Source organism: Hesperophylax consimilis, chromosome 28, assembly GCF_061612785.1.
Source record: "Hesperophylax consimilis isolate HC1 chromosome 28, BYU_Hcon_1.0, whole genome shotgun sequence".
In the NCBI taxonomy this organism is placed as follows: domain Eukaryota; kingdom Metazoa; phylum Arthropoda; class Insecta; order Trichoptera; family Limnephilidae; genus Hesperophylax; species Hesperophylax consimilis.
Window position 1 is genome coordinate 19576226 of NC_142863.1, and position 25581 is coordinate 19601806.

Below are 25581 nucleotides of genomic sequence, written 5' to 3' on the forward strand. Positions count from 1 at the left end.
TCCGTTGTATTCTCAGAACCAGTATGATTTGTCATATGATTTATAACAAATGTATAGTATATATCTTTTTTTGAGTTTGTCATTTTACTGCTTAATTTTATGAATAAAGATCAGATTACTGTGTACTAACTGACAGAAGTGTCGGTTTATTCAATTCTATGATAAATAAATAGTGAGTCATCACTTTGTCAGTGAACACTGAAGAGATAAACCGATAAAAGCGTGTTGTGGGCGTGTCGGTGTACCAGAAGTAAGCTCAATTTTTCCTTACTTTTGTTGAAATCGATCAAACCTTTTGAAATTTCGAAATTCTTTCTCGTACAGATGATCAATTTTATTGATCCGTCCGGGGCCTAGTCCAAAAGTCTTCGGCAAATCGCGAAGTGTAAATTTTCAGATCAATACAGATTCGTCTAGAAGTTTTATCTAGAATAATGACATTTCATTTTTCATTTCGTTAGAACATTTCGATTTAAATGATAATCGTGTACTTAATACCGATTGAGGCGATGCACTACGTCGTGTAATATTTTAAATTGAGCCGCTATCAATAACAATCCTTACGTAGATGGCAATAAGGTTTAAATTCCCGCTTAACACCATCCGCCTGTTTTGATTTATGCAAGAAAAAAACATGGCCAAAAAGTGCCTTTTATTTTATTTTGTGGATGTTCAGGCATAATGTAGTTTTTTTTAACCTCAACAATGTGTATTTCATGATACTACGTGAAAGAGAAAAAGACATAAATCAAATAATTATCTGTTGTAATATGAGACGTAATGTGATGAAAGAAGAAAGAGATGCAAAACTTGGAAGAAACGTATATGACTTGACTTGGAAGTGAATGGTTTAAGAAATCGTGGATTCTCAATGAAGACATGGCACGATCAAGTGAAGTAAATACATAATATTATTTCCACCGTAAAATGCACCCAGTTGTCAGGCGCTATAGAATTCACAACCTCAAAACTTAAACCCCAAACTATTTATAAGTCATAAAGTAATAAAGAATGTGAATTTAAAAAAACACGTATAACAGATACCGTAAAATAAATTATAATATAGCAAACAGTATGCATGGCGTCCGCTTATCTGTCTGTCACCAGAATGAATATTGTCGTAATAATAATAATATGTTAGCACACGTGCTCACGCTTTCAGCGGTCGGCCCTCAGCACCAACACTGTCAGCACTAGCACTAGCCCGAGCACGCCGACCAGTCAGCACGTGGCTCCCGCCCAACGCGGAAGTGTCAGTCGAATCCGTCTCCAGTTTCTGAAAATAGTGCTATGTTCTGAATATCTAAATAACCTAACAGCTGACTTCAGGGATTTCTAGCAGATCTGTAGGAATACAAATACAGAACCATTATGTGTCTTGATTCAGGTATGATTACATTTCTTGTAAATTATTGATTTTTATTGTGTGTGTTTTTACAACCTTGCAGTGAGTGTTAACCTTCTGTGCTAGCGACCAAATTCAAAAATTTTATAACTAACATACATAATTAATTCTTCTAAGATGTTCATTATTGTGGTACGTATAAATTTGCGAACCGAAATGCAAGCGGAGCCACGAATTACGGGAAAGAAACGAAGCTACTGCAAGCAGCGATTCGCCCCATTGCTGCTTCGTTCCTTTCCCATAAATTGAGGTTCAGCTCGACAGTTCGGCTCACGTATGTATACGTAGCATAATGTATAACAACATAAAATCATAACTTCTTTCAATCAATTTATTGTGGTGTTTACTTTTTTATACCGATGTTTCACGAATGTAATTATAAATTAAAACATGAACATCAGTATCTACGTATAAACATTGATGGATTTACAACGTAGGACGTAGGGGATCGACTTTATGCTTACTGGACATTTTGTCTGACGTCACAACAGCTGATTCACATTTGCGGGAGATTTGATCACATCAGGGATCCGAAATTTACGTGTTATTTTTTTGTCGAAATTCGCGTTATTTTTTGTCGAAATTCGCGTTATTTTTTGACGAAACGCTGCGTTATTATCAGTTTTTTTTTTCAAAATGGTAAGATGAATGACATTACGCGCCACATTTTATGGCAATTCAAGCTTGTCGAAACCATGGACAAAGAAATACTTAGTAATTGTTAGCCGGAATGTCTTCAAAGAAATGCTTAGTAATTGTTTGCCGGAATGTCTTCATTTTTTACTCCAAATAAGCTTAGGAATCACTGGTTAACGGTCAGCACCCAAAAATACACACTGTGGTCTGCTAATGCAAGAAAAACTACGAATGATTTATCTGCTAATTCTATTATTTGGGGTAGTTAGGAAAATGTATAATTTTTCCAGTAAACCGTTTATAAGTAAGGACCTTACATATAAAAGTGTTTTAACCCTTTATAGGACAACTTCTTTTTTTTAACGATACGCCCTTAATGGTTTTATTTATCTATTCTATATTCATTTTGATGAACAGAATTTTTTTTTTTCTTAGCTTTTTTGAAATTTTCGATTTTTCAGCGGTCTTTTTTCTGACCGGTGTCCATTTAGGTAAAAACAAAATATCGTGTAAAATTTTTGTTTTCATTACAAAAAGACAGGTTGGTAAGGAAAAATGTACTTTTATTTATTTGCGTTACAGGAGAATAACTGCTTTGATAATTTAATAGAGCAACTGACCAGGACGCGATTTTCGTAAATTTACTCAACATGTGCGAACTTCGGGCCGGTTGGTTCGATTCAAGACCTCTGTGCGTTACCTCAGAATGATTACAACCCATATAAAGGGTTAAATTTTAGACAACAGACAAACAACCATTCATTAATTTGCTTACATCCACACCCATGTACTCTCCTTTAACAATGCCTTTCAATTGTTCAATTATTTCAGGGGGCACAACTTGATAATTGAATGTTTAATCTTCAAAATCCATTCGCCTATCTGGACTCAATTGAATGTTTAATATTCAAAATCCTTTCGTCTATCTGGACTGAATTGAATGTTTGATCTTCAAAATATTCGTTCATCTGGACTTAATTGAATGTTTAATCTTCAAAATCTTTTTTCTATCTGGACTTAATTGAATGTTTAATCTTCAAAATCCTTTCATTAAATTATCACATGAGCATTTTTTTGATGGGGCTGTTTTAGTTTCCGTAAAAGCCTTATGCAAACATGTCCACGATTTTTGGTTTCCTTGTTCCATTTTTTTTCCTGTTTTCAGACAATATTGATGTTAAACTTGTCTTTAAATCGAACTAATAATAATAATAAATCATAGAATTAATTATTGCAGTATTCTATTAATTTCGTACAATTAAAAAGATCACAGTTTGAAGAATTTTGTCAGTGGAAACCTTATGCATTTCCTTAACTACCAGCTTTGAATTTACAAATAAATAATTTGTAGTATGAGAGATGGGAGACGCGGTTGGCGCTAACAAAAAACTGTCCAAAGAAGCGACGCAAGCGGTCCTACCCTGATGAATAGCAGTAAAGCATGGAACTGGCAGAGGAAGGATAAAAGTAGACTGAATGCTGTAGAAATGAGATCCCTGAGGCGTATGTGTGTAAAAACCATGTTTCATCATGTGAGAAATGTAAACAATGAGTAAGATTGAGAAATGGACTCTGGAATGAACGTAGAAAGGAGTGTATGACGAAAATGTGAATGGTAGACGAAGTCGGGGACGCCATAGGAAGATATAGCACGATCAAGTGAATCGGATACTTGAGTCGGGCCATGTTAAGAGTCAGATAAAAGAGTATGTATGAGACGATGTATGAATGTAAAGAGGCTGTGTCAAGACTGAATTGTTTGGCGGTACATCCTCTCTGCCTACCCCTGCGGAGAAACGGCATGACCGTTAGTTAGTAAATTTGTAGTGTAATTGCTTGCGATAACAAAATGACAAGTCATGTTAAGGGCCATTTTTATTGCTGACCCTTAAAATTTGTCGCGGGATTATTAATTAAAATGTACTTCATACTCAGCAACAGTAATAATCATTATTTATTATTAATAAAGTGACTTCTGTTTTATGACTGCTAAGCTGTCCTATTCAGGAAAATAAATATTTTTTTCGAATTGCGTCATCCAACGTCGTTATCTGAATACTGAAAATATACGCACATGTTATATATATGTAAAACATATATAAAGTCAATATTAATTTATCAGATAAGTTTTATGTGAAATGGGTGTGAATATTCTAACTATTGCGGAAATGCCAAGATAAAATTTATTTATTTTGTTCATTTACTCACGCTAATATTTTATTTTTTGAATAATTTACTTGCACTAAAATTATTGACCAATTTATAAAAGATTGTATTATTGTTTGGATAAAAGGTTCCATGATAACTCAACACACCTTTAAAAGGTGATTTAAATTCATTAATATCGATGAAAGAAAATTACAATAAACCTAACCTATGTAACCTAGTTTTTGTTTCATCGCTTTTCATGAATTTATATTACTTTTTGAAGGTGTGTTGAATTGTCATTTTGACGAGTTATCAGTAACCAAACCAAAGCAATTGAATAGTCATTTTTTATTATGTGAACAACAAACAAGGTTGGAAGATACATTGACGTAAGACTTTAAACTTTGCTTTAAATGAAATAGAAATAAAATAACAAGGCCTTCTTCCTCTTCCCCATCTTCTTTTCCTCCCCGTTACCTTCAACCTAAAGAAATAACCCAATTGGGGAAGCCAAAATCTCACTAGCTCCAGATGGTTGGAAGCAATTGGGACTCTGGTGCGGTGTTCACATATAAAATAGTCCCAACTGTCCAAAGTCAGTGAGACCATTTCATCCCCAATTGGGGTATGTTGTTAGCAGAGATGTGCTTTATTTCAAATAAATCCATTTCAAATGGAAATGCAAAGTGCAAAATGGGTATTTTCCATTTTGCATTTTAAATGCTTTTCTAAAAACCATTTTCCATTTTAAATGCTTTTTTGCAACATTCTTCCTACTATCTCCACTCATCTTTTTTTCATAAGCCCAAAATATCAGTCGGTCCTCAACCTCGCAATGAGAGATAATTTACATTTGTCAAGTTGCTCCCTGGTAGGAGCCCTGGTAATTGAGTGATACCATTACAAAAAATACTGATTCAAATAGGTACTGAACATGGGGCCATGACGCTGTAATATTAAATGTTAGATAGCAGTTTCTATGTTTTTACGTTGGCAACATTAGTCCCGCGCAAATTTTTTGTGGTTTCATAATCTGTAGTAGCAGTGTTTTTGGATTTACCATCATGTAATATGTTTGTTCTACATTAATGTCCATTATTAAATGACAAAATTGTTTGAAAATTCTATAATTATTTTAATTGTTTGACCTGAGAAACCATTTTGCATTTTCAATGCATTTTGAAAATAGGTATTTTGCATTTTGCATTTGAAATGCTTTTCTAAAACCCATTTTGCATTTTCAAATGGAAAAGTTTTGACCCATTTCCATTTTGCATTTCAAATGGTTTTGGGTACCCATTTTGCACATCTCTGGTTGTGAGGCTGAAGGGTAATGAGATGTGGAAGAGAAATGTTGGAAAGTACCTGGATATTCAGATCTGGTCACCAAACACAGCGGTCTTTTACTAATTCTCTCAGTACCCTGGTGGAACACCAACATTCATAATCGAAATATTGCTTTAATTGGTTTTAATTGTGTTTGGTGACCAGATCTGAATGGCCAGGCACTACCCAAAGTTTTCCATCTCCATCCATTCCCCACTCCCTTTAGCCTCACAACATACCCCAATTGGGGATGACATAGTCCTACTGACACCAGACAGAGGAGCAGTTGGGACTCTTGTCACAAAAAAAAGTGCAATTCTGAGATTATCTAACAACTTTCTTCCTTTCCGATCCTTGTGAAAGTTACCTTAACCTTTTACTAATCAATCCTATATCTTATTTATCCACTGAACAAGTATCTAATAGAGCGGTGTTTTCTTGTTCACAGGCAACTGCGGCGATGGGTCGGGCGGAGAGGACGGAGCGGCACTGTGCTTCGAAGATGAGGGCTTGGTGCCGGCCGCCATGCGCGCCCTCAACATGATGCGCAAGAACCGACATTTCTGCGATGTCGTGCTCTACGTAAGTAATATTTTTTCCATGACAAAACGAAACATTAGCAAAACAGATAAGTAACAAAACAGAATAGTAACAAAACAGAATGGTAATAAAACCGAACGGTAACAAAGCAAAATGGTAGCAGAATATGAAGGAAAAGAACAAAAAACAACGAACCTAACTATTGTGTTTTGTCAGTGTTCTGTTTTATCCCGTTACCAGTATTGCTATATATATCGAACACAGAGGTCGCCTATAGATGGGATGGGCTTACGACCATGCTGGCTTTGGAGTCGCCAAGAATTGACAAAACTGGACACAAATGGAGGCCTATTAACACATTTTTTTGCGCTGGCACTACGCTGTCTCCGAGCGAAAATAAAAGGTCTCTTCCGATTTTCTTTAATTTGTTTTAAATCGCTATATCTTCAAAAACCACTAAAATATTTTAATAAAAAATTAACTCAGCATACCCAAGCTATACAAGTACTACTTAAATGAAAATTAATATTATTTGAAATGCAACTCAATTAACCTTGTAATATGTTTATGACGGTCCGCCCTTCGGTATTTGTCCAAACCGCTTTCTTTAAATACGCCCGACATCTCTCGCTCGCTTGCACATAGGAGTTGAGTGGGGTGGAACAGAGATAAAGATTTGTATCGGGTTTCTCAGTCATAAAAACCCATGTTATCAAAATAATATACTATCCTTTTGTTGAAATACTGACGTATACGAAAGGCATGAAGATAAATATAAAAAGAAGACTTGTATTACGATTCGATAATTCTGTACATATAGTTGGGACCTTTACAAAGAGATTGGTATATAATATTCATAGAATAATTCCGTCTTTTCTGCCTTTGAAATGAGGCCGGCTCAAAAAGTAGAACTACCCTTGCCGGTGTTAAGCATCAATCGACCGAATAGGTAGAACTACCTTTACCGGCCGAAGTGTGTTAATTACACAAACTGTTTTTTGAAAACTCTTGGTACAGTAGAAAAATTTGATTATCTGCACCACATAATGAACCCTTTTTCCATTGAATCAAGAAACTATTGGAGCTGGTTCTAAGCTTCTATACAAAAAAAGACAATAAATAGGTGATAGTATTTATCTCCCCAATGCGACCAAATATTTGGAATTTTTCTGAAAATAAATCCAACTTTGGACTTGGAAATTTCCAACTCTTTCTGAGACTTGCAGTGTAGGTTATTATAATTATGGAAATGAAGTTATAATACTAACAGTGTTGGGTATTGGTTGGTTACAGACTGGATGCACAGAAGTCCCAGCACACCGAGCTGTTCTGGCTTCCGCATCGCCCTACCTCATGGAACTCTTCACCGCAGATCAGGTAACACCATTTTTATTTTTTATTTAATACAATTTATATGTCATCATCTTCATCCCTGTTAAAAATGTACGACCCATTAGCAAAGTTCACCACCAGTTACTTTACAGGCTCCTCCCTAGCACCTAGCGGTCAGATGTAAAACTAGGGCTAACAGATAAAACAGATGTTTTTGCCTTATCAATTGGCTTTCTTTGACAGTGTTTGTTTACAATTAGCTTGTCAATGTGTTTTACTTGGTTAGATTATAAAAAGCCTCGCCGACTGGATTCCTTCTTCTTCTCTCCTATAAAATAGTAACAAGCAGTCATTATGGTCTACAGACCATTAGTAAAAGTGTTTTGTCCGGATCGGGAATAATTTAACTCTTTGTAACATTAAATAAAGTGAAATGCAGTTTTGTGCACTAAAAACAAAAAAAAACATGCGTCTGTTATTGAAGACTTCATCAAGCCCAAACAAATCTTAACAATCCCCTTGTCCTATTCGGTTTTCTCTCTTCTTAGGGTGCTACCAGTTTCCTCCAACTGTCTAACCCAGGACCGAATTGAATTTGAATTAAGAATGGAACATTGAACCGTCGCTGAAAAACTCTTGTAGCGATCACAGATAGATAAAGCCTCCATGTGCTCTGGTCCAAATCATGTTGGCTACTGGAATGGGGTCGCCGATGGCACAGAAGGAGACCTTGTGTACTTGCCTTCCCCACCACCGCCCTAGCATTGACCCCTCCTAATCGCTTACTTAATTCTGCCGCACCCTGTACAATATTTCCGGCACTAATTATGATGTATTCCAGGACCGAGGAGGGTCCAGCACCGTGGTGCTACCCCTGTCCTACAAGTTGAGCGGACCCTGCGAGAGAAAGGCCCTGCTGAGTCTGGTGGACTATGCCTACACGGGAAAGCTGAGTGTGCCTGCGCACCAGGTTAGTCCATCCTTAATGTTTACCGTTTAATTTAGTCCTGGATCGATCTGATCATTTTTACCCTATCACGAAACACCTATGATCGATCGGGTCACTTTTCACAAAAGATCGATCATTTGATGGGCTTGGCGGACGACCAGAGATGTATAAACTTTATATAACGGGGATTTCGTTCCTCGATAGGGAAATAGAGATGCTAGTTCCCGAAACAGCCTGGAACCGCAGTAACAGACCATTTCAGATTAACCATCTCTATTTCTGCATCACAAGAATTTAACTCCCCCAGTCTAAAAAATTTATACATCTACGGTCTAACGTCAATACGGCGACAGCGCATCACTTATCTATGTCATTTGTATAAAAGTACCCGATCCAAGAGCGGTTACTTTTGACCTGATCGCTTTGCCAGTGTGCCATGTAAAATGATTCTTCAACCCATGACTAACTTCAATCCACCTCTTGAAAACTGTTCTCCGCAACCCAGATAAACTAACAAAGATGACAATACTCATCTTGTAAAAAAAAATCTTTGATTTTAAACCATTTGAAACATTCGAATTTTCCAAATTGTCATATTATTGTTTTTGCAGATCAATTCAGAAGGATTCATAATAATTATGCCTATATTAAATGCCAATTCCGTTTTAGCTTTTAATCAAATTGTGATCACCCATCAAACATAACAGGTCATAATTTGATACATTAACATAAAAAAGTAATTGTGTTTTAATGCATGTGCAGGTGAAGTCAGTGTACCTGTGCGCCTGGCAGCTGCGCATGGACGAGGTGGTGAAGCGCTGCGGCCGCTTCCTGGCCGGCACCTGGCTCTCGCGGGACACGTGCCTCGCCGTGCGCGCCCTCCCCGGCCTCAAGGGCACCGCCCGCGCCAACGTCGATAAATACATCGCTGAGAATGTAAGTAGACTCGTAGTAGATGGGATATGTTGTGAAAGGTGAAGGTAGTGAATAGAAGAAGGAAATGGTGCAGAATGCGCTTGCTGACATCTTAACCCGTGACCTCCGGATTCGTAGCCAACAATTGTCACCGTTCTACTGTTGTGTCGGAGGCTGTTGATTTGCAAAAGGTTCCTCTATTGGATTTTTGCACAGTCTGTGTGCGCCAATAGATAAGACATTTTGAGGCTGAGAGCATTCTTATTGTTTGTGTTTTACAAATCTATATTATTGTTATTACTATTATTGTCTAAAACATATTACTATATTACTATTATTGTCTAAAACAGAGGTTCCCAAAGTGGTCTATATGGACCCCCAGGGGTCGATATCGGCTTGCTGGGGGTCTATGTCAGCGAGAAAAAAATTTGGGGGTCCACGAGATTCAAATGGGGGTACATACGAGCGGCCCCCATTTACCTCAAGTCAACATTTAGGAGTTCCGTAAATAACACAAATATAATAAAATGAGAAATTAATTATTTGATATTTGCATTTTTATATTTCGTAAAGTTGTTAATTGAGGTATATAAATAGAGTCTACGTTCCTTTTCTCGTCAGAATTAATATATTCAAGCAAAACATGAATTTTCCTAGTTCCCCAACTTGTTTTTGAAAAACTTCCAGGGTAATAATGACGCTCTACATTTAAATATACTTTACACAGACATCAAAACTAAGTTTGAGGACATTTTGACTATGGAAATGGAACGTTGAGGAATCGGAAAACATGTCACAAGAAGAAATGACCGGAATAAGCACTGACAAAGAACTTAAGGGGCAGTTTTGTAGGGCTAGCTACAGAAAAAAATACCCGTTGCTTATCCGGCTTCCTTTTCATTTGGTGTTATTACATTTTGAGGTATTCCTCACAAGGGTGCCCCTGTCTGTACAATTTAAAGACAGAGCAACTATACCGCCACCCGGTTTTTGGGCAGGCAAGGGAAGGGAATCTTTTTACTAAAAAAATAAATGATTATCACATGGGACGTTAATAGTTTTAGGAAAATTCAATATTCGGCAGGCAGGGGGTCTACGGAAAAAAAAAATTTGGCAAGTGGTCTACGGGGCAAAAAAGTTTGGGAACCTCTGGTCTAAATGACCAAAACTCCCTTTTTTTCTTTATTGAGGTTAATCTATATAACATTTTTCCTAAATACACTAATATGTACATTTTTACATTTCATTGTTTATAAAATTATATTTTTACAGTAATGCATAACTATTTTTTTTAAATACTTCTTCAATAATCGCAAATTCACTTTCTGGTGTAAAAAATAACTTTGTATAGACCACTATTTAATCAAAATAATCGACATTTTTTAAAATTAATTGATTGAATTTTTTTTCATTCTTGGTTTGACTTCTTTTCTGTCGGTGTATAATAAAACCTTTTATAATTATAATTTGTCTGTAGTTCTCGCTGCTGTACAAGAGCAGCTCCCTGTCGATGCTGCCTCTGGTCCAAGTGGAGGTGCTGTACACCAGCAAGAGGGACATGGACCGCATGGAGCACCCCCTCCTCGCTGAGCTGATGCTGCACTGGCTCCGGGATCAGATCACCGATGAGCAAGCTGAGGTGTGTTTCTTTAATAGCCTTTAATAGACTGCGATGGGCTGGACTTGTCCAAAGAATGCCAAACGACAGAACACCAAAAATTATCGCATATTGCTTCCCTCTCTGCCTCTGGGTCGCTTCCACTGGGACACTCACTCATTCATATTTTTTATATGAAACCGCGCAAGAGTCTCAACTGCTCCCACCCGTCTGGAGCCAGTGACACTATGGTATTCCTAATTGGGGTATATACAGGGTGTATCGGCACGTACCCGACAAACTTTAACCAGCTATTCCTTAGCACATTTGGAGTAAAAAATGTTATGGGCACTTTGCTGTCCGGTAACATTTTTTTTAATAAAAAATTTATTATTCATATTTTCACCACATGTTTTATCCTTTGTCAAAGTTTGAAAACCCATCTGGCAATATTTTGTTCGAGTTTCGTTGAATAATGTACGTACGTACATTATTCAACGTACATTATCACAACGAAATGGCACGGCACCATTCGTCTCATTTTTAACTATTATTATTTAGTGTGTACGAAAGAGCGAGGACACTTTTTGACACACTTGCTAATAACAGCTGTTGAACACGAGATACAATGCCAATGACAGTGACGGAGTGTGGATTTTTTATTTATTTTTTGTTTTTAATGGAAAAAAAATGTTACCGGACAGAAAAGCGCCCATAACATTTTTTACTCCAAATGTGCTGAGGAATAGCTGGTTAAAGTTTGTCGGGTATTTGCCGATACACCCTGTATGAGGCTGAAGGTAATCGGGAGGGGAATTAGATGAAGAGGGGTGGTACCTGTTTCAAATCTGAATGGTGGTCTTACACCAGGGTGATACTGAGAGTATCTTCCACTCTGGAACGTGCCGCAAATATCCTAAAATTCTTAAATGAGTAAATTGTGAAATAACACAAATTTAATTTACTTGTGCATGTTGGGATTTTGAACCCGCGACCTCTGGTCGAGAACCTTACACCTTGACCACAGAGGCTGACATCTGGCAATATTACAAAATTTTCACTCTTTGGGGCCCACAGAAATGAGACAATAATTTTTATTTGGTTTTACGCCCAGGCGGACTTTTACAGGAAGAGAATATACCTAGTGAGCTATCGAAAATTATACACAAAATTTTTAAAGCATGAAATAACAATAAACTTATAAACTGAATATGAAACAATATTAGTAAACCATAAACGTAAAATAATATAGAAATTAGAACAATACTACATGTAAGACAAATTACTAAAACTACATTACCAACGTTACTATAATTTGTAGTATTTAACAAAGTGCTGGTATAGATTACATTTAATTATATAAATGGAGTCAATAAATATATACCACTTGACTTCCGACTAATGAAATATTGAGGGTTCTCATTCAATGTAAGCACTTAAAATCAGTTATGCAAAGGAAGCCAAGCATCTTTAAAGCCTTATCGGTTGTATTGTTAATGTGCGCATTCATTGAATATTACACCCAAGTCACGAATATGTGACGCAGGTATTAATAAGAGTTTTGGAAAATCGTATTACTTGACCTTTCTGAATGTTCAAAAATAAAGCATTTTGTCCACGATCTAAGTTAGTCTGTAAAATTTGGCAATCGTGTACATTTCATCAGTCATCAGCAAATAGCAGGACTTCTACATCATTAAATTGGTCAACAATGATAATTTTTTTATTTTTTTTTTTATTAATATCAATAGCAAAATTTGTACATTATGTAGGTTTAAAGTATAATATAAGTATATTTTTTGTATTTTTTTTCACAGTCCTCCTCACTAGGGTTTCCTGTTCTGAGGCGGCCTGTAGTTTTTCTTAAATTTTTGTATTTAGTTTTGAATTGTCTTTACATTGTCTTCATAATGTTTGTAAGTTGATTATTACTTTGATCTCTAAGCCATGTTTTGACTTTTGTTTTAAATATACTCATTTCGTTTATTTTTTTGGTTTCATTTGGTAGAGCATTGAACAATTTTATAGCATGGAATTTATTATTTCTCTGTCCAAAGGATGTGTTCAAACTGGGAGTAATCAGGATATTTTCGCTTTTTGCCCTGGTTGTGTATTTATGTTGGGCAGTGGAGTATTCGGATATGTTTTTTTCAGTTTAAATAAAATATTTTTTGAATATAGTTTCTGTACATTGTAAACATTGAAGTTTTTGAATATTTCTTCTGTCGGAGTTCTAAGCGGAACTTTCAGTATAGTCTTTAATACTCCTTTTTGTGCTATATTGAGCCGCTCTGTGTGAGTGCTCAAGGCAGACCCCCATCCAGTTATTCCGTACTCTATTTGTGATTGACACAAAGCATAGTATACTTTTTTAATATCGTTTATATTGAGGATATTGCGAATGTTTCTAAAGAAGTATCTGTACCTGGTTAGTTTTTTTGTAATTACATCTATATGTGAGTTCCAACGGAGATTATCATCAATTTCAATTCCAAGATATTTGATGCTTTTGGAGTGTGCTATAGTGGGACAGAGGCATGATAAGCCTTGATTTTTTTGATAAATTCCTTGGCATGAATGTAATTTGAGATTAAGGTCCTCTGACGGCTGCCCTCTGGCTGTTTTAGAAAATGTCAGATATTTTGTTTTATTGACATTAAGCATCAGGGAGTTTCTTTTAAGCCAGTTTTGCAGGAGACCAAGTCCGTGTTCAGCTTCTTTGTAGGTATTTATCCAATCTTTTTCTTCAAATAAAATTACTGTGTCATCAGCAAAACTAATGATTTTTCCTCTTGTTTCTAGGTTACAGATATCATTAATGTATATTAAAAATAATATCGGACCTAGTACGCTTCCTTGTGGTACTCCATGGTTGATTAGGAGAGGTTTGCTTTTTCTCTTGTTAATTTGGACGCTCTGTGTACGCTCCGTCATATAGCTTTTTAGTAAGTTTAGTGTTGTACATGACATACCAATTTTTGAAAGTTTTGAAAAAAGTATTTTGTGATCTATTGTGTCAAAAGCCTTTTGTAAGTCTATGAAGATTGCCAAAGTTTTTTCTCCACTGTCTAAACTTTTAGTGATCATATCGGTAATTTTTTCTATGGCGTCACTAGTACTTAAGTTCTCCCTAAATCCATACTGAGTTTTTGATAATTTTTTATTGTCTTCTAATGTAATGAATTGATGATTTTATAATTTCCCCCCAGATAAACTCCCTGGTGGGACGTACGCACCTGCTGTACCTGGCCGGCGGAGGGGGGCTCAAGGACTGCGCCGCGCTGCCCCCGGCACACTCGGACACCCCCCTGCTGCAGGACTATCGGCGCATGCTGCTCAAGTGCCCCAACAAGAGTAAGTACTGCCACCTCCTTGATGCAAATGTGACAATGCTCTCTTTAACCAATCTCTAGAATACAAGTATCCAATACTCATAAATAATGGCGACTACCGCAATACATCTGCGTGGAGGTTTGTACCCAGGCCCACTTTGCCAACATTTTGTAAACTCGTCAGTGACGCCGATCCAATGTAAATTAGGCTAGTATGTATTATAATTAATGTGATATTGCAGACGGTAAGAAGAACGGCAAAGGTCACTCGGCGACTAACGGAGCCAACGGCGGCCGTCCCTCGGCCGTGTTATCGCACGACATCGTGGAGCGAGCACACCGCGCACCCGGAGACGACTGGGACGTCATCGTCAGTGAAAAGCTGGCTGGTAAGTCTTACTTCACTTTATATATTTTTGGGGATGGGAAAGGGGAAGGTTGGGAAGTAACTGGCTGTTCAGATCTGGTCATTAAACGTGGCAAGCCATTTCAGGCAATATTTCGATTCTGGATTGATGATTTTTCACGATCTACTACCATCATAAAAAATTGTAAAAGTAACTTTTTTATTTGGATTTCCGTGATACATCTTTCTTCATGTATCTTATATATTTTGTGAAAAATGCTATGTTTCGAATACTATTAAACTGAAAAATGTATATTTTGTCCCTTAGAACACACATTCCTATCTCTATGCACACTGGACGGGCACCTGGCCCTCATCTCCGCATCGCTCCGCCTCAACGAGTCGCCCCTGCCATCGCCTCTGATGGTGCCCCTCACCGCTCTGCCTTCGAGGCGTGAAGCCGGCGAGGGAGCCGCCAGCCTCATGACCGTGGCGCTGCCGCTAGCCCCGCTGGACAGGCCGCGCTGCGCACATGGCATGGCCGTGCTCAATGGGAAGATTATCGTCTGCGGTGAGGCCACATTATATATTTATACTCAAAAGGATACAACAAAAGCAAAACATGAGCTCCCCATCTCACCATGGCGATTTGTGTCAATATGAGCAACTTCACAATAATTAAAGGGTTCCATGACAATACTTCTCCTAAAATAATTATTATCATTTACAGAACATTTAGAACTAGCACTGACGAAATCTTCAACAAATTTAACATGATGTCACTTAAACAACTTTATTCTGAAACGTTATTACTCTTTTGCATTCATAAATACTAAACACAAGAAATAACAACTAACACACACATTAGAAACACTAGATCTCAAGGTCAAAAACATATCCAACAAGCAACTACAAATACAAAATTTGAGCAAAAAAGCTTCCTATACTTATGGTACAAAGTGGAAATCAGAAATAGATAATATACTGACACCAAATATAGACTGAAATCGAAACCACGCAACTGAACAAAAAAACACCTTGTAATATATTAACTCTTTGCACGCGGCCGTATCAACTGTTGTTATGGCAAAAAGCCCATACTCACATGCGGCTGTATCAACAGTTGATACGGAAACTTTGACGGCCAATATTCCAGCTCTCTTTCGTCATAAATGTATTTCTTGCTCACTTGGACATTCGTAGAACTATCACGATGCTGACATCTACAAGAATTTCTCAAAAATAAAATTGTATTTCATAAAAAAAGATCGAAAATCAAGTGCGCCTATTTGCGCCTTTTAGTCCTTTAGTTTACATTTTTGTCAACGGATAGCGTTAGTACTAGTATGTCATTCATAACTTTTCATAACTAAAAATGATAAGTGATCATGGTGTCTCACTTGTGTCTATCACCTAAGTACACACACGCTGAGTGAATGGCGGGACCACATTCAAAAGATACGGTACGTCTTTGTATGAAATTTTAGGTTTTTGTTTTTATAAACATCTAAGAGTGTTGACACACGAGGATTTGTTTTCATATTGTGGAGAATAATCTGTTCTGTCTATATAGTCCAATTAATCATGCCAGAATACTATAATTTGACATTTAATTGCGTGCATAGGTATTTGAAAATATGTACCGCGTACGGGTATAGATAAAACGGAGCAAATTAACGCGTTCAAAAGGTTAATAATTATTTAAAAAAAAAAACAATATTTATAATTACTTTATATTATCCATACTAATAAATTTTAATAATATGTATTTGAAATCCTCAGCACGGGAAATCCCAGTGAGGATAACACTGTATCTATTTGTTACAAAAAAATAAAATACTTATTATTATTAATAGATCACCTGTTTTTAATGACATATTTGTGTCCTCAGGTGGTTACGACAGAGTGGAGTGCCTGAACTCAGTGGAGAGTTATGATCCCGAGCTCAACAGGTGGACACAGCTTCCCGACATGCGCCAACAGAGAGGCAGGTTCAACATTGCCCAGGTAACAAACCTACTGACCTACAGTGCTTAAATGATTATTTATTTACGCCCTAATGGGCTTTTACAAAAGTAGTTAACAAGTAATACAGTTCATGATTTTTGATTAAATTAAGGTAAATTCACATTAATAGTGTGGATTACGGAAAGCTAAATATGTATTAAGGAACATATACACATAAAAACAAAAGTGTATTCACTACAGAGTTGTGAATTCATACATCTCAGTAAAATGATTAAAAGGATTTCGTTTTATAACTAATACGGAATCTTTAAGCATGTCTACAATATTCCCAAATTTATTGCCAAAATGATGTAGTCTATTTATAGGTGTATGAGCTTCATAGTTGGTTTTAAAATTGTCACAGAAAAATGTAGCATTTTGCCTCGTATTTCTAGTCGGTACGTAAAATTTTATTTTGGCGAGAATTTCAGGGTTGTCAATGGAATTATTAATAATTTTATTTAAAAGTACAAGGTCAGAGATGATCCGCCTATCTGATAGCGTTATTAAGTTAAGTTGTTTCATCAAAAGAAAATAGTTAATATTTTGAATTGGAATATTCAGTTTAAAGTTAATAAATCTTAGAAATTTGTGCTGTACCCTTTCAATATTGTCAGAATGCGTTTTGTACAATGGGGACCAAATAGGCGAATTATACTCTACCTGGCTTCTTACTAAAAAAGTGTACAATGTTTTCAAACATTGTAAAAAAAATTATAAAAAAACCTTCATACAATTTTTATTTCAATATCTTATCACTCTACCTCTCTAAAAAGTCACGATTCGTCCCCGCAGTTGAGTAAATTTTACACTACCAGTTGTGCAGCCGGATTCTAAGTATTCATTTCTTTGAATATAAGTAAATTACTTTTAGATTACGATACAAATTTTTATTAATATGTAAATATTTTTTTGTGAGACCATCGTACCAATTTGTAAAAAAACGAGTAAGTTTTTACGAAAGAATCATCTGGCACACTGAAAATTTAGCATCAGCGCACGAAGAGTTAAGAACGGCAGACATTTCCAAGTTCAAACTCAATAATGCGTACATTTATTAATTATAAAAAGTTTCTTTCTTTTTGGTGTCTATTTCGCCGCTTCCACTTCCACAGAACGGGACGTACGGTCACATTAGTTAACCTGGTGTGTTTGTTTCCCTCCCTCTCAGGTTGGCGAACGCATTTACGCAGTGGGTGGAAGCGATGGCCACGTAGAGCTAGATAGCGTGGAGATGTACCAGGCGCCCCCTGAGGATTGCGGAGACTCCTCGGGCCGCTCCATGAGCGCCTCGCTCGAGAGCCAGAGCGGGAGCATCGAGGATGCCACCATCAACAATGGTAAATATCTACCATTTCCTCATATAATATACCCATGGGAGTGCCATCAACAACGTTATCCAATATATACAAATATACAAAATTCTAATCATCATAATCATAATTCTAATATCACGCAACCTTGAATAATAGCCCTGCTATTGATCACGCAACGCTGAATAATAGCCCTGCTATTGATCACCTAACACTGAATAATAGCCCTGCTATTGATCACCCAACGCTGAATAATAGCCTTGCTATTGATCACGCAACGCTGAATAGTAGCTCTGCTATTGGTCTCACAACGCTGAATAATAGCCCTGCTATTAATCATGCAATTCTGAATAATAGCTCTGCTATTGATCATGCAACGCTGAATAATAGCCTTGCTTTTGATCACAGTCGAAAATAAAACTAACTGCTTTTTTCCCTTTGGAAAATAAATTCTTTTGTGCCCAATTTCTGACTTAATTTTTTTTTATTAGCTAACTTCGACTCTTCTTACTGTAAAAATTGTACCACCCTAACCTTGAAAGTAATTTTAAAAATTTGCTCATATAGTGTAGTTTTTAACTTCTTGACTGCCACGGCAATTTTCAGAATTCCAGTCTAAAAAGCCAATTTCATTTATGTAATCATATTGTATTACTAAAAACCCAAATTTTTTATAATTATATTTTCTGGTAATTTATTGATAAATTTTCTGCTCTGTAAGCCAGCATTGATTTTTTGTTTTCTTCCCAGAAGCCATGTATCCATATTAGCACTGATATACTACGAATTTTATCGTATTTTAGCGAATATGGCAAGTAAACACACTACGAGTTATCTCGTAGTCGGCGTCCTGGCAAAGAACGCAATCTAAGAGTTATCTTGTAGTTGGCAGTCAACGTGTCAAAAAGCCTGGCTAATCCATTGTGTTTGCATGGTTCCTCAGGTCCCAGCCAGCAGCAGGCACGCAAGAAGGCGTGGTCCAAGCGCTCCAAGCTGTCGCTGGCCCGCAGCTACGCCGGCGTGTGTGGAGGTCCCGAGGGGCTGGTGTACTGCGTGGGGGGCTGGGCGGGGCAAGCGGGCGTCAGGGACTGCCAGCTCTACAGCAGCGCCGAGGATACCTGGAGCGAGATGCCGCCCCTCAACACTGGTAACACTTAAGACTTTACGTATTGCTCCGATGCACTTCCTCACTCACAAGCTGACTGCCAGTGACAGTGAAGAAACCTTCGCACTAGGAAATGAGCCCAAGGCCATGAGCCTCATATTGTTTCACGATTATTTAAAGGGGAATGTTTCTTGCTTTGACCCCTCTGGCCTCTGGCATATTCTGTCAGAACGTCAGAGTATTTCTGCTTTGCAATAAAATTTAAATAAAGTATTTGTGAACCAAAATCAATAAATATAACTGTTTTTGTATGGTGAAGAAATGCGCTTTTAAATATTGTTAAAAATATGTGAACACACAATTTTTAAAATATTTAAATTTTGAATGCAAACATAATTTTTTTTCAAATTGGCTCACGTTTCGTTTTTTGTAACTAAAATTAATGATAATGAAAAAAATCCCATACGTTCGAAAACGATTAACCTCACTTTTTTCTCATTTCATATAAAAATAATTACTTAATACGTTTCATAAATTACTTTCAAATTGTGGTTGGAACCTTTGGTTTCATAGTAAACTTAATTCTTCTGTTGTTAACTTCTAGATATGAATATGAAGGGTGGTGTTTTCTCTTTCTAACACTGTCTAGAATCTAGACCAGAAGTTCCCAAACTTTTTTGCCCCGTAGACCACTTGCCAAATTTTTTTTTTTCCGTAGACCACCTGCCTGCCGAATATTGAATTTTCCTAAAACTATTAACGTCCCATGTGATAATCATTTATTTTTTTAGTAAAAAGATTCCCTTCCCTTGCCTGCCCAACAACCGGGTGGCGGTATAGTTGCTCTGTCTTTACATTGTGCAGACAGGGGCACCCTTGTGAAGAATACCTCAAATGATAATACCTCAAAATGTAATAACACCAAATGAAAATGAAGCAGGATAAGCAACGGGAATTTTTTTCTGTAGCTGGCCCTACAGAACTGCCCCTTAAGTTCTTTGTCAGTGCTTATTCCGGTCATTTCTTCTTGTCATCCGATTCTTCAACGTTCCATTTCGATAGTCAAAATGTCCTCAAACTTAGTTTTGATGTCTGTGTAAAGTACATTTAAATGTTGAACGTCATATTATTACCCTGGACGTTTTTCAAAAACAAGTTGGGGAACTAGGAAAATTCGCAGCTTCCAATGTGCAATGTTTTGCTTGAATATTTATTTTATTTATTTTGTAAGAAACAAACAGCTTTTACATAATTAATTCTGACGAGAAAAGGAACGTAGACTCTTTACGTATGTTAACTCTACATACTCAATAATAACAATGCTTGTATTATAATATTTATTTGAAAGAAGACTATCACGGTTCTGGAGTGAGAGAGTCATTCTCGCTCATACGATCTCTTATATACGTCTCGTACTCGCTGTCTCGCTCTCATGCTGTCCCCCTTACACACATACACCACACCCCCACACTTAAATCATAATTACATCTTTTTATTTTTACAAATTTATATAAGCCAAATATATTTAATTATTTCCATTATGTATTTAATTTCCAATTTATATGTAATTATGTATGTTCTTGACTCTTCATTCGGTGTAGCATGGGCGTTGTCCTCGAGGGCGTAACCTCCCCTCCCATGGTGTAGGTGACCTGCAAAAATCAGAGGAATTAGGAAACTTGGTCATGTCCACGTCCGAGAGTGGACCCAGGTCCAGCAAATCATCAGACCTGTCACTCTCCCCCCACCTAACCTTCCTCTCTGAAATTTGATCATGGTGGCGTTTCCACACTTGTCCTGTAGACATAATTTTTACTAAATAAACCCTATTCCCCAATCTTTTATAAATTTCTCCTAAAATCCATTTGTTTTTATCACTTCTCAAATCCCTGGTTAAAACTTTAGATCCAACATCAAAGTACTTTTTAATTTTTTTTCCTCTATAATACTTTTTTTGTTTTTGCTGACTCAATAACATCTTATCTTTAATCGTGTTATCAATCCCTTTAAAACCTTGACCTTCAACATTATCTAATATTGGAATGATTGTATTAAAAATTGATCTAATTTTCCTTCCCAAAATTAATTTACTAGGTTCAATCCCCGTAGACATAGAAGGCGTATTCCTAATATCAACCAAAAATGTTAAAAGTTTATCCTCAAAATCAGCAGGCAATTTATTATTTATCATAATTTTTTTTTTTAAATTCTTTACCGTTCTAACCCCATTTTCGGCAAGTCCGTTAGAAGCTGGATGGTTGACAGGAGATGTCAACGATTTAATATTAAAATTATGACAAAATTCCTTAAAAACTGTTGAAGTGAACGCTGTACCATTGTCACTTACTATCTGCTCCGGAATTCCGAAATTAGAAAATAATCTTTTCAAAACTTTTATTGTACAAAACGAATCTACTTTATTTACGATGTGACAGTCTATCCATTTTGTAGTTGCATCAACGATTATCAAAAAATTGTAACCACCAAAAGGTCCCATGAAATCAATATGCAATCTATTCCATATTAATCCACTGATTGGCCACGGCTGTAACTCAACTCTACATGGAGTGGGTAAACACTCCAAGCATCGAACGCACTGCTTCACAGTTGCTTCTACCTCTGAGTTCATACCTAACCAAAAAAAATAATTTCGAGCAAGATTTTTAGATTTAACAATACCTAAATGCGATTGATGTATGAAATTCAATATGATTTCCCTTAATTCCCTCGGAACCACAAATTTATTATTATAAAATAAACACGAGTCATAAGTCGATAATTTATTTCTAAAATACCAGAATTTTAACAAGTCATCCTTTAAAAACTTTTTATCCGGCCAACCATTGATTACGAACCCAGTAATGCTTGCTATGTTTACATCTTTAATCGAAAACTGCTTCATCGTTTCTTTTGAAATTGTCGTTTCCGCCTCAATTATATTTAAAAAATCCGATTCAATCTTATCAACGTTCAGACTACCAATATAATTTAAGAAATATTCGCTACCGTCGACCTCGTCGATACAATCACTTAAATTATTATTACTATTAACCGGCAATCTAGATAAGAAATCCGCTTTGTTCTCACCCGACTTGACATATTCTATATTATAGTCAAATGTTTGTAAAATCAACGCATAGCGCTGTAGCCTATTTGCCGCTAGTATTGGCACTTGTTTTTCAGTGTTCAAAATATGTACCAAAGCTTTATTATCACAAGTTAGAACGAATTTATTACCATATAAATATTGAAAGAATTTTTTTAAACCGAATATTATTGCACACGCTTCCTTATCTAGAATGGAATACCTCAATTCCGTTTTTGACAATAAACGGCTAGCGAATGCAATCGGTCTTTCCATGCCATTCTCATATACGTGACATACAGGGTGTATCGGCACTAACCCGACAAACTTTAACCAGCTATTCCTTAGCACATTTGGAGTAAAAAATGTTATGTACACTTTGCTGTCCGGTAACATTTTTTTTCTTTTAAAAACAAAAAATAAATAAAATTTCCACACTCCGCTACTGCCCACAGTATAGGGGTAAAATAATTGGCAACGCCGCGCTACTGTCATCTCTTTCACACATATTCTGTCTCAAGTCCCGTGTGGTTCCCGCCACCCCGTCTCGTATCAGTGGTCAGTGCTGTTTTGGGAGTTCGCATGTCATCAAGTTTCTAGTTTCGTTTTTGTTTTGTTATCTAAGTTTTTACTGTTGAAATATGCCCCTCAATTATCCACCTGCCGAGCAAGCAGATATTGTTTTTGTTTATGGATTTTGCAATGGAAATTCACGAGCAGCCGTAAGGGAGTATCGCATGAGGTTTCCTGGAAGACGCGTCCCACACCATGCTACCTTTGTCCAGGTTTGTACCCTATCAATTGTTTATTGAAACTATTTACATTCATTGATAATGCCAAAAAGCGCTTTTGAAATTTAAACTGGGAACATTAAAAACATAACAAGGGGCCACCAACTTTAAAAATGTAAATTGTACTTTAGGTGATTTGTGTTCAGTGGTCACTAAACGGCGTTTTAAAAAGTTAATTAATTTTAATCTCTAATAAATGCATCATTCACTGCAATTGAATTCACTCCCTTTCTCACCATGGGATTATTTAAATTACTTGAATTCAATTTCACCCCTGTGAATCCAAGATATCAACCGTACCTAGTTAAGAAAATTATAATTTAAAACACTTTGTTATACATTTTACTATAAAAAAATGAAATAAATGAAGAGAAAACGTAAGTTTTCTGATATGTGCCTAAAATAAGTGTTCTTTAAAAATAAAATGAGTGAAAAAGCCCGCGATTGTTTATTTGACATTATTACTGAGCTGAATAATAAAAGCAGTTGTTATTTGTTGTTTTGTTTCAGATGTATCAACAATTGCGTGACTGTGGCATCGGACGGATTGAAGGCGCCGGCGGAGGACACAACATCGTTCCTGTGGCAGTTGAGGAGAGAATCCTGAACTTAATTACCGAAGACCCCACGCTGTCCGTGCGTCGGGTCGCTCTGATGATAGGACACAGGGAACACATGGCGGTATGGAGAGTTCTGAAGAAGCACGGGCTCAAACCTTTTCACTATAGGCGCTGCCAAGGCCTCATGGAGAATGACCACTTTTCCAGAGTCGTGTACTGCAGAAGAATGCTGCATAATGTCATAAGAGATGCAGACTTCATGAAAAACATATTGTTTACCGACGAAGCACAGTTCACTAAAACAGGAGTGCTAAATGTGCACAACTTGCACCATTGGGCTGAACAAAACCCCAAGCTTGTTCGGGAGTCGTCGAGCCAGGACAGATTTTCCATCAACATGTGGGCAGGAATCCTGGGAAATCAAATACTCGGTCCAATCGAGTTGCCTCCCAGACTAAATGGACCGATGTATTTGGAGTTCTTACAAGTGCAACTGGGCGAGATTCTGGAAGATGTGAACCTCGAATTACTACGGAGAATGTGGTTCCAGCACGATGGAGCCCCACCACACTATTCGATTGCCGTGCGGAACTACTTGGATGTCGAGTTTCCTGGTCGTTGGATAGGCCGTGGAAGTCCGGCCATTGCTTGGCCACCAAGATCACCCGACCTGACCCCCCTGGATTACTACCTGTGGGGGGCTCTCAAGGAAAAAGTGTATGCTAAGCCAATAGCCTCAAGAGAGCAACTGCTCGAACGAGTGATGGAAGCCGCTGCAGAAATTAAAGCAAATCCTGCAAACTTAAATAATCAAAATATAACAAGACTACACGCTTGCATCGAAAATAATGGTAGTCACTTCGAACAAATGCTCCAATAAAAAAATTAACATAAACTACATGTCCGCATTTTCATTTATTATTTATTGGTAAAATTCTCACAATGTCATTCATTTACACATCAATATTACCTACATATCAATATTTAATAAAATCTGTAGAAGAGTATGCCCGTCGGCATTCAACAAGTTTTTCGACAAGTGTGTCGAAAAGCGTCTTCTCTCTTTCCTACACACTAAATATTAATGGTTAAAAATGAGACGACTGATGCTTGTAAGCGCGCCAATACGTAAAAACAACGAAACTCGAATAAGAATTGCCAGGTGGGTTTTTTAATCGCTTTAATCTGACTTTAAACAATAATTAAACACGTAAAAATTATTTAATATAATATTACAGTACAGTACTTTGAACCTTCGCAATAAATTTATTTGATTTTAAGTTTAGTTTGTAGAACTCCATTTCAATTTAGAGATTTTTTTTATTTTAACAGTCTTATTAAAAAATTTATAAAAACAGTGTGTTTATAAACAAGTTCTGCTAGTTGTAATTATTATTACGCGTGACAGCTGTTTCACCTTCTGACGGCATTATCAAACTTTGGTAAAGCCACTTACAGACGACGTAAGTGATAACTTTCTTTTTTTATTATTCTGGCTTTATTGATTTCCGAGTAAATTGTCGTAAATTATTATTTGCTAATCCCAATATTATTTGCTAATGCTAATAATTAAGTGAAATTTTAAACAATGCAATAATAGGATTATTGCATTGTTAATTTCACTTAATGTCGTTGGTATTTCCAACTGATGACTCAGGGGTTTATTTCCCTGAATAATTAAGTATTTTGGGGTCTAATTATTATGCATTTCATTACATCCGATAATTTAAACAATTTTTATGTTGAATTGGGGTAAGTTTTATGGCTAAGGGAAGGAGTGGAAGGTGAGGAAGTACCTGGATATTCAGATCTGGTCACCAAATACGGCTAGTCATTTCAAGCAACGTTTAAATTCTAAACCTGGATATTCAGATCTGGTCACCAAATACGGCTAGTCATTTCAAGCAACGTTTAAATTCTGAACCTGGATATTCAGATCTGGTCACCAAATACGGCTAGTCATTTCAAGTAACGTTTAAATTCTAAACCTGGATATTCAGATCTGGTCACCAAATACGGCTAGTCATTTCAAGCAACGTTTAAATTCTGAACCTGGATATTCAGATCTGGTCACCAAATACGGCTAGTCATTTCAAGCAACGTTTAAATTCTAAACCTGGATATTCAGATCTGGTCACCAAATACGGCTAGTCATTTCAAGCAACGTTTAAATTCTGAACCTGGATATTCAGAT

The 25581-nt window shown here is 36.7% G+C and overlaps 1 protein-coding gene across 3 annotated transcripts in view; it reads left to right on the forward strand.

Annotated features, from left to right (window-relative positions):
• LOC149410316 (kelch-like protein 36) overlaps positions 1-25581 on the forward strand; it is a 162909-nt gene that overhangs the window by 120568 nt on the left and 16760 nt on the right. For 2 of the 3 annotated variants that reach the window (XM_089648667.1, XM_089648668.1), the window contains exons 2-12: positions 5964-6097; positions 7349-7432; positions 8229-8357; positions 9099-9272; positions 10729-10890; positions 14058-14202; positions 14423-14569; positions 14855-15097; positions 16418-16533; positions 17705-17873; positions 18790-18993. In XM_089648667.1, coding sequence (XP_089504793.1) covers positions 5964-6097; positions 7349-7432; positions 8229-8357; positions 9099-9272; positions 10729-10890; positions 14058-14202; positions 14423-14569; positions 14855-15097; positions 16418-16533; positions 17705-17873; positions 18790-18993 — 1707 coding nt within the window. Of the gene's footprint in view, positions 1-1187; positions 1388-5963; positions 6098-7348; positions 7433-8228; positions 8358-9098; positions 9273-10728; positions 10891-14057; positions 14203-14422; positions 14570-14854; positions 15098-16417; positions 16534-17704; positions 17874-18789; positions 18994-25581 lie in introns of those variants that run through there. The other variant, XM_089648669.1, reaches the window with a different exon arrangement.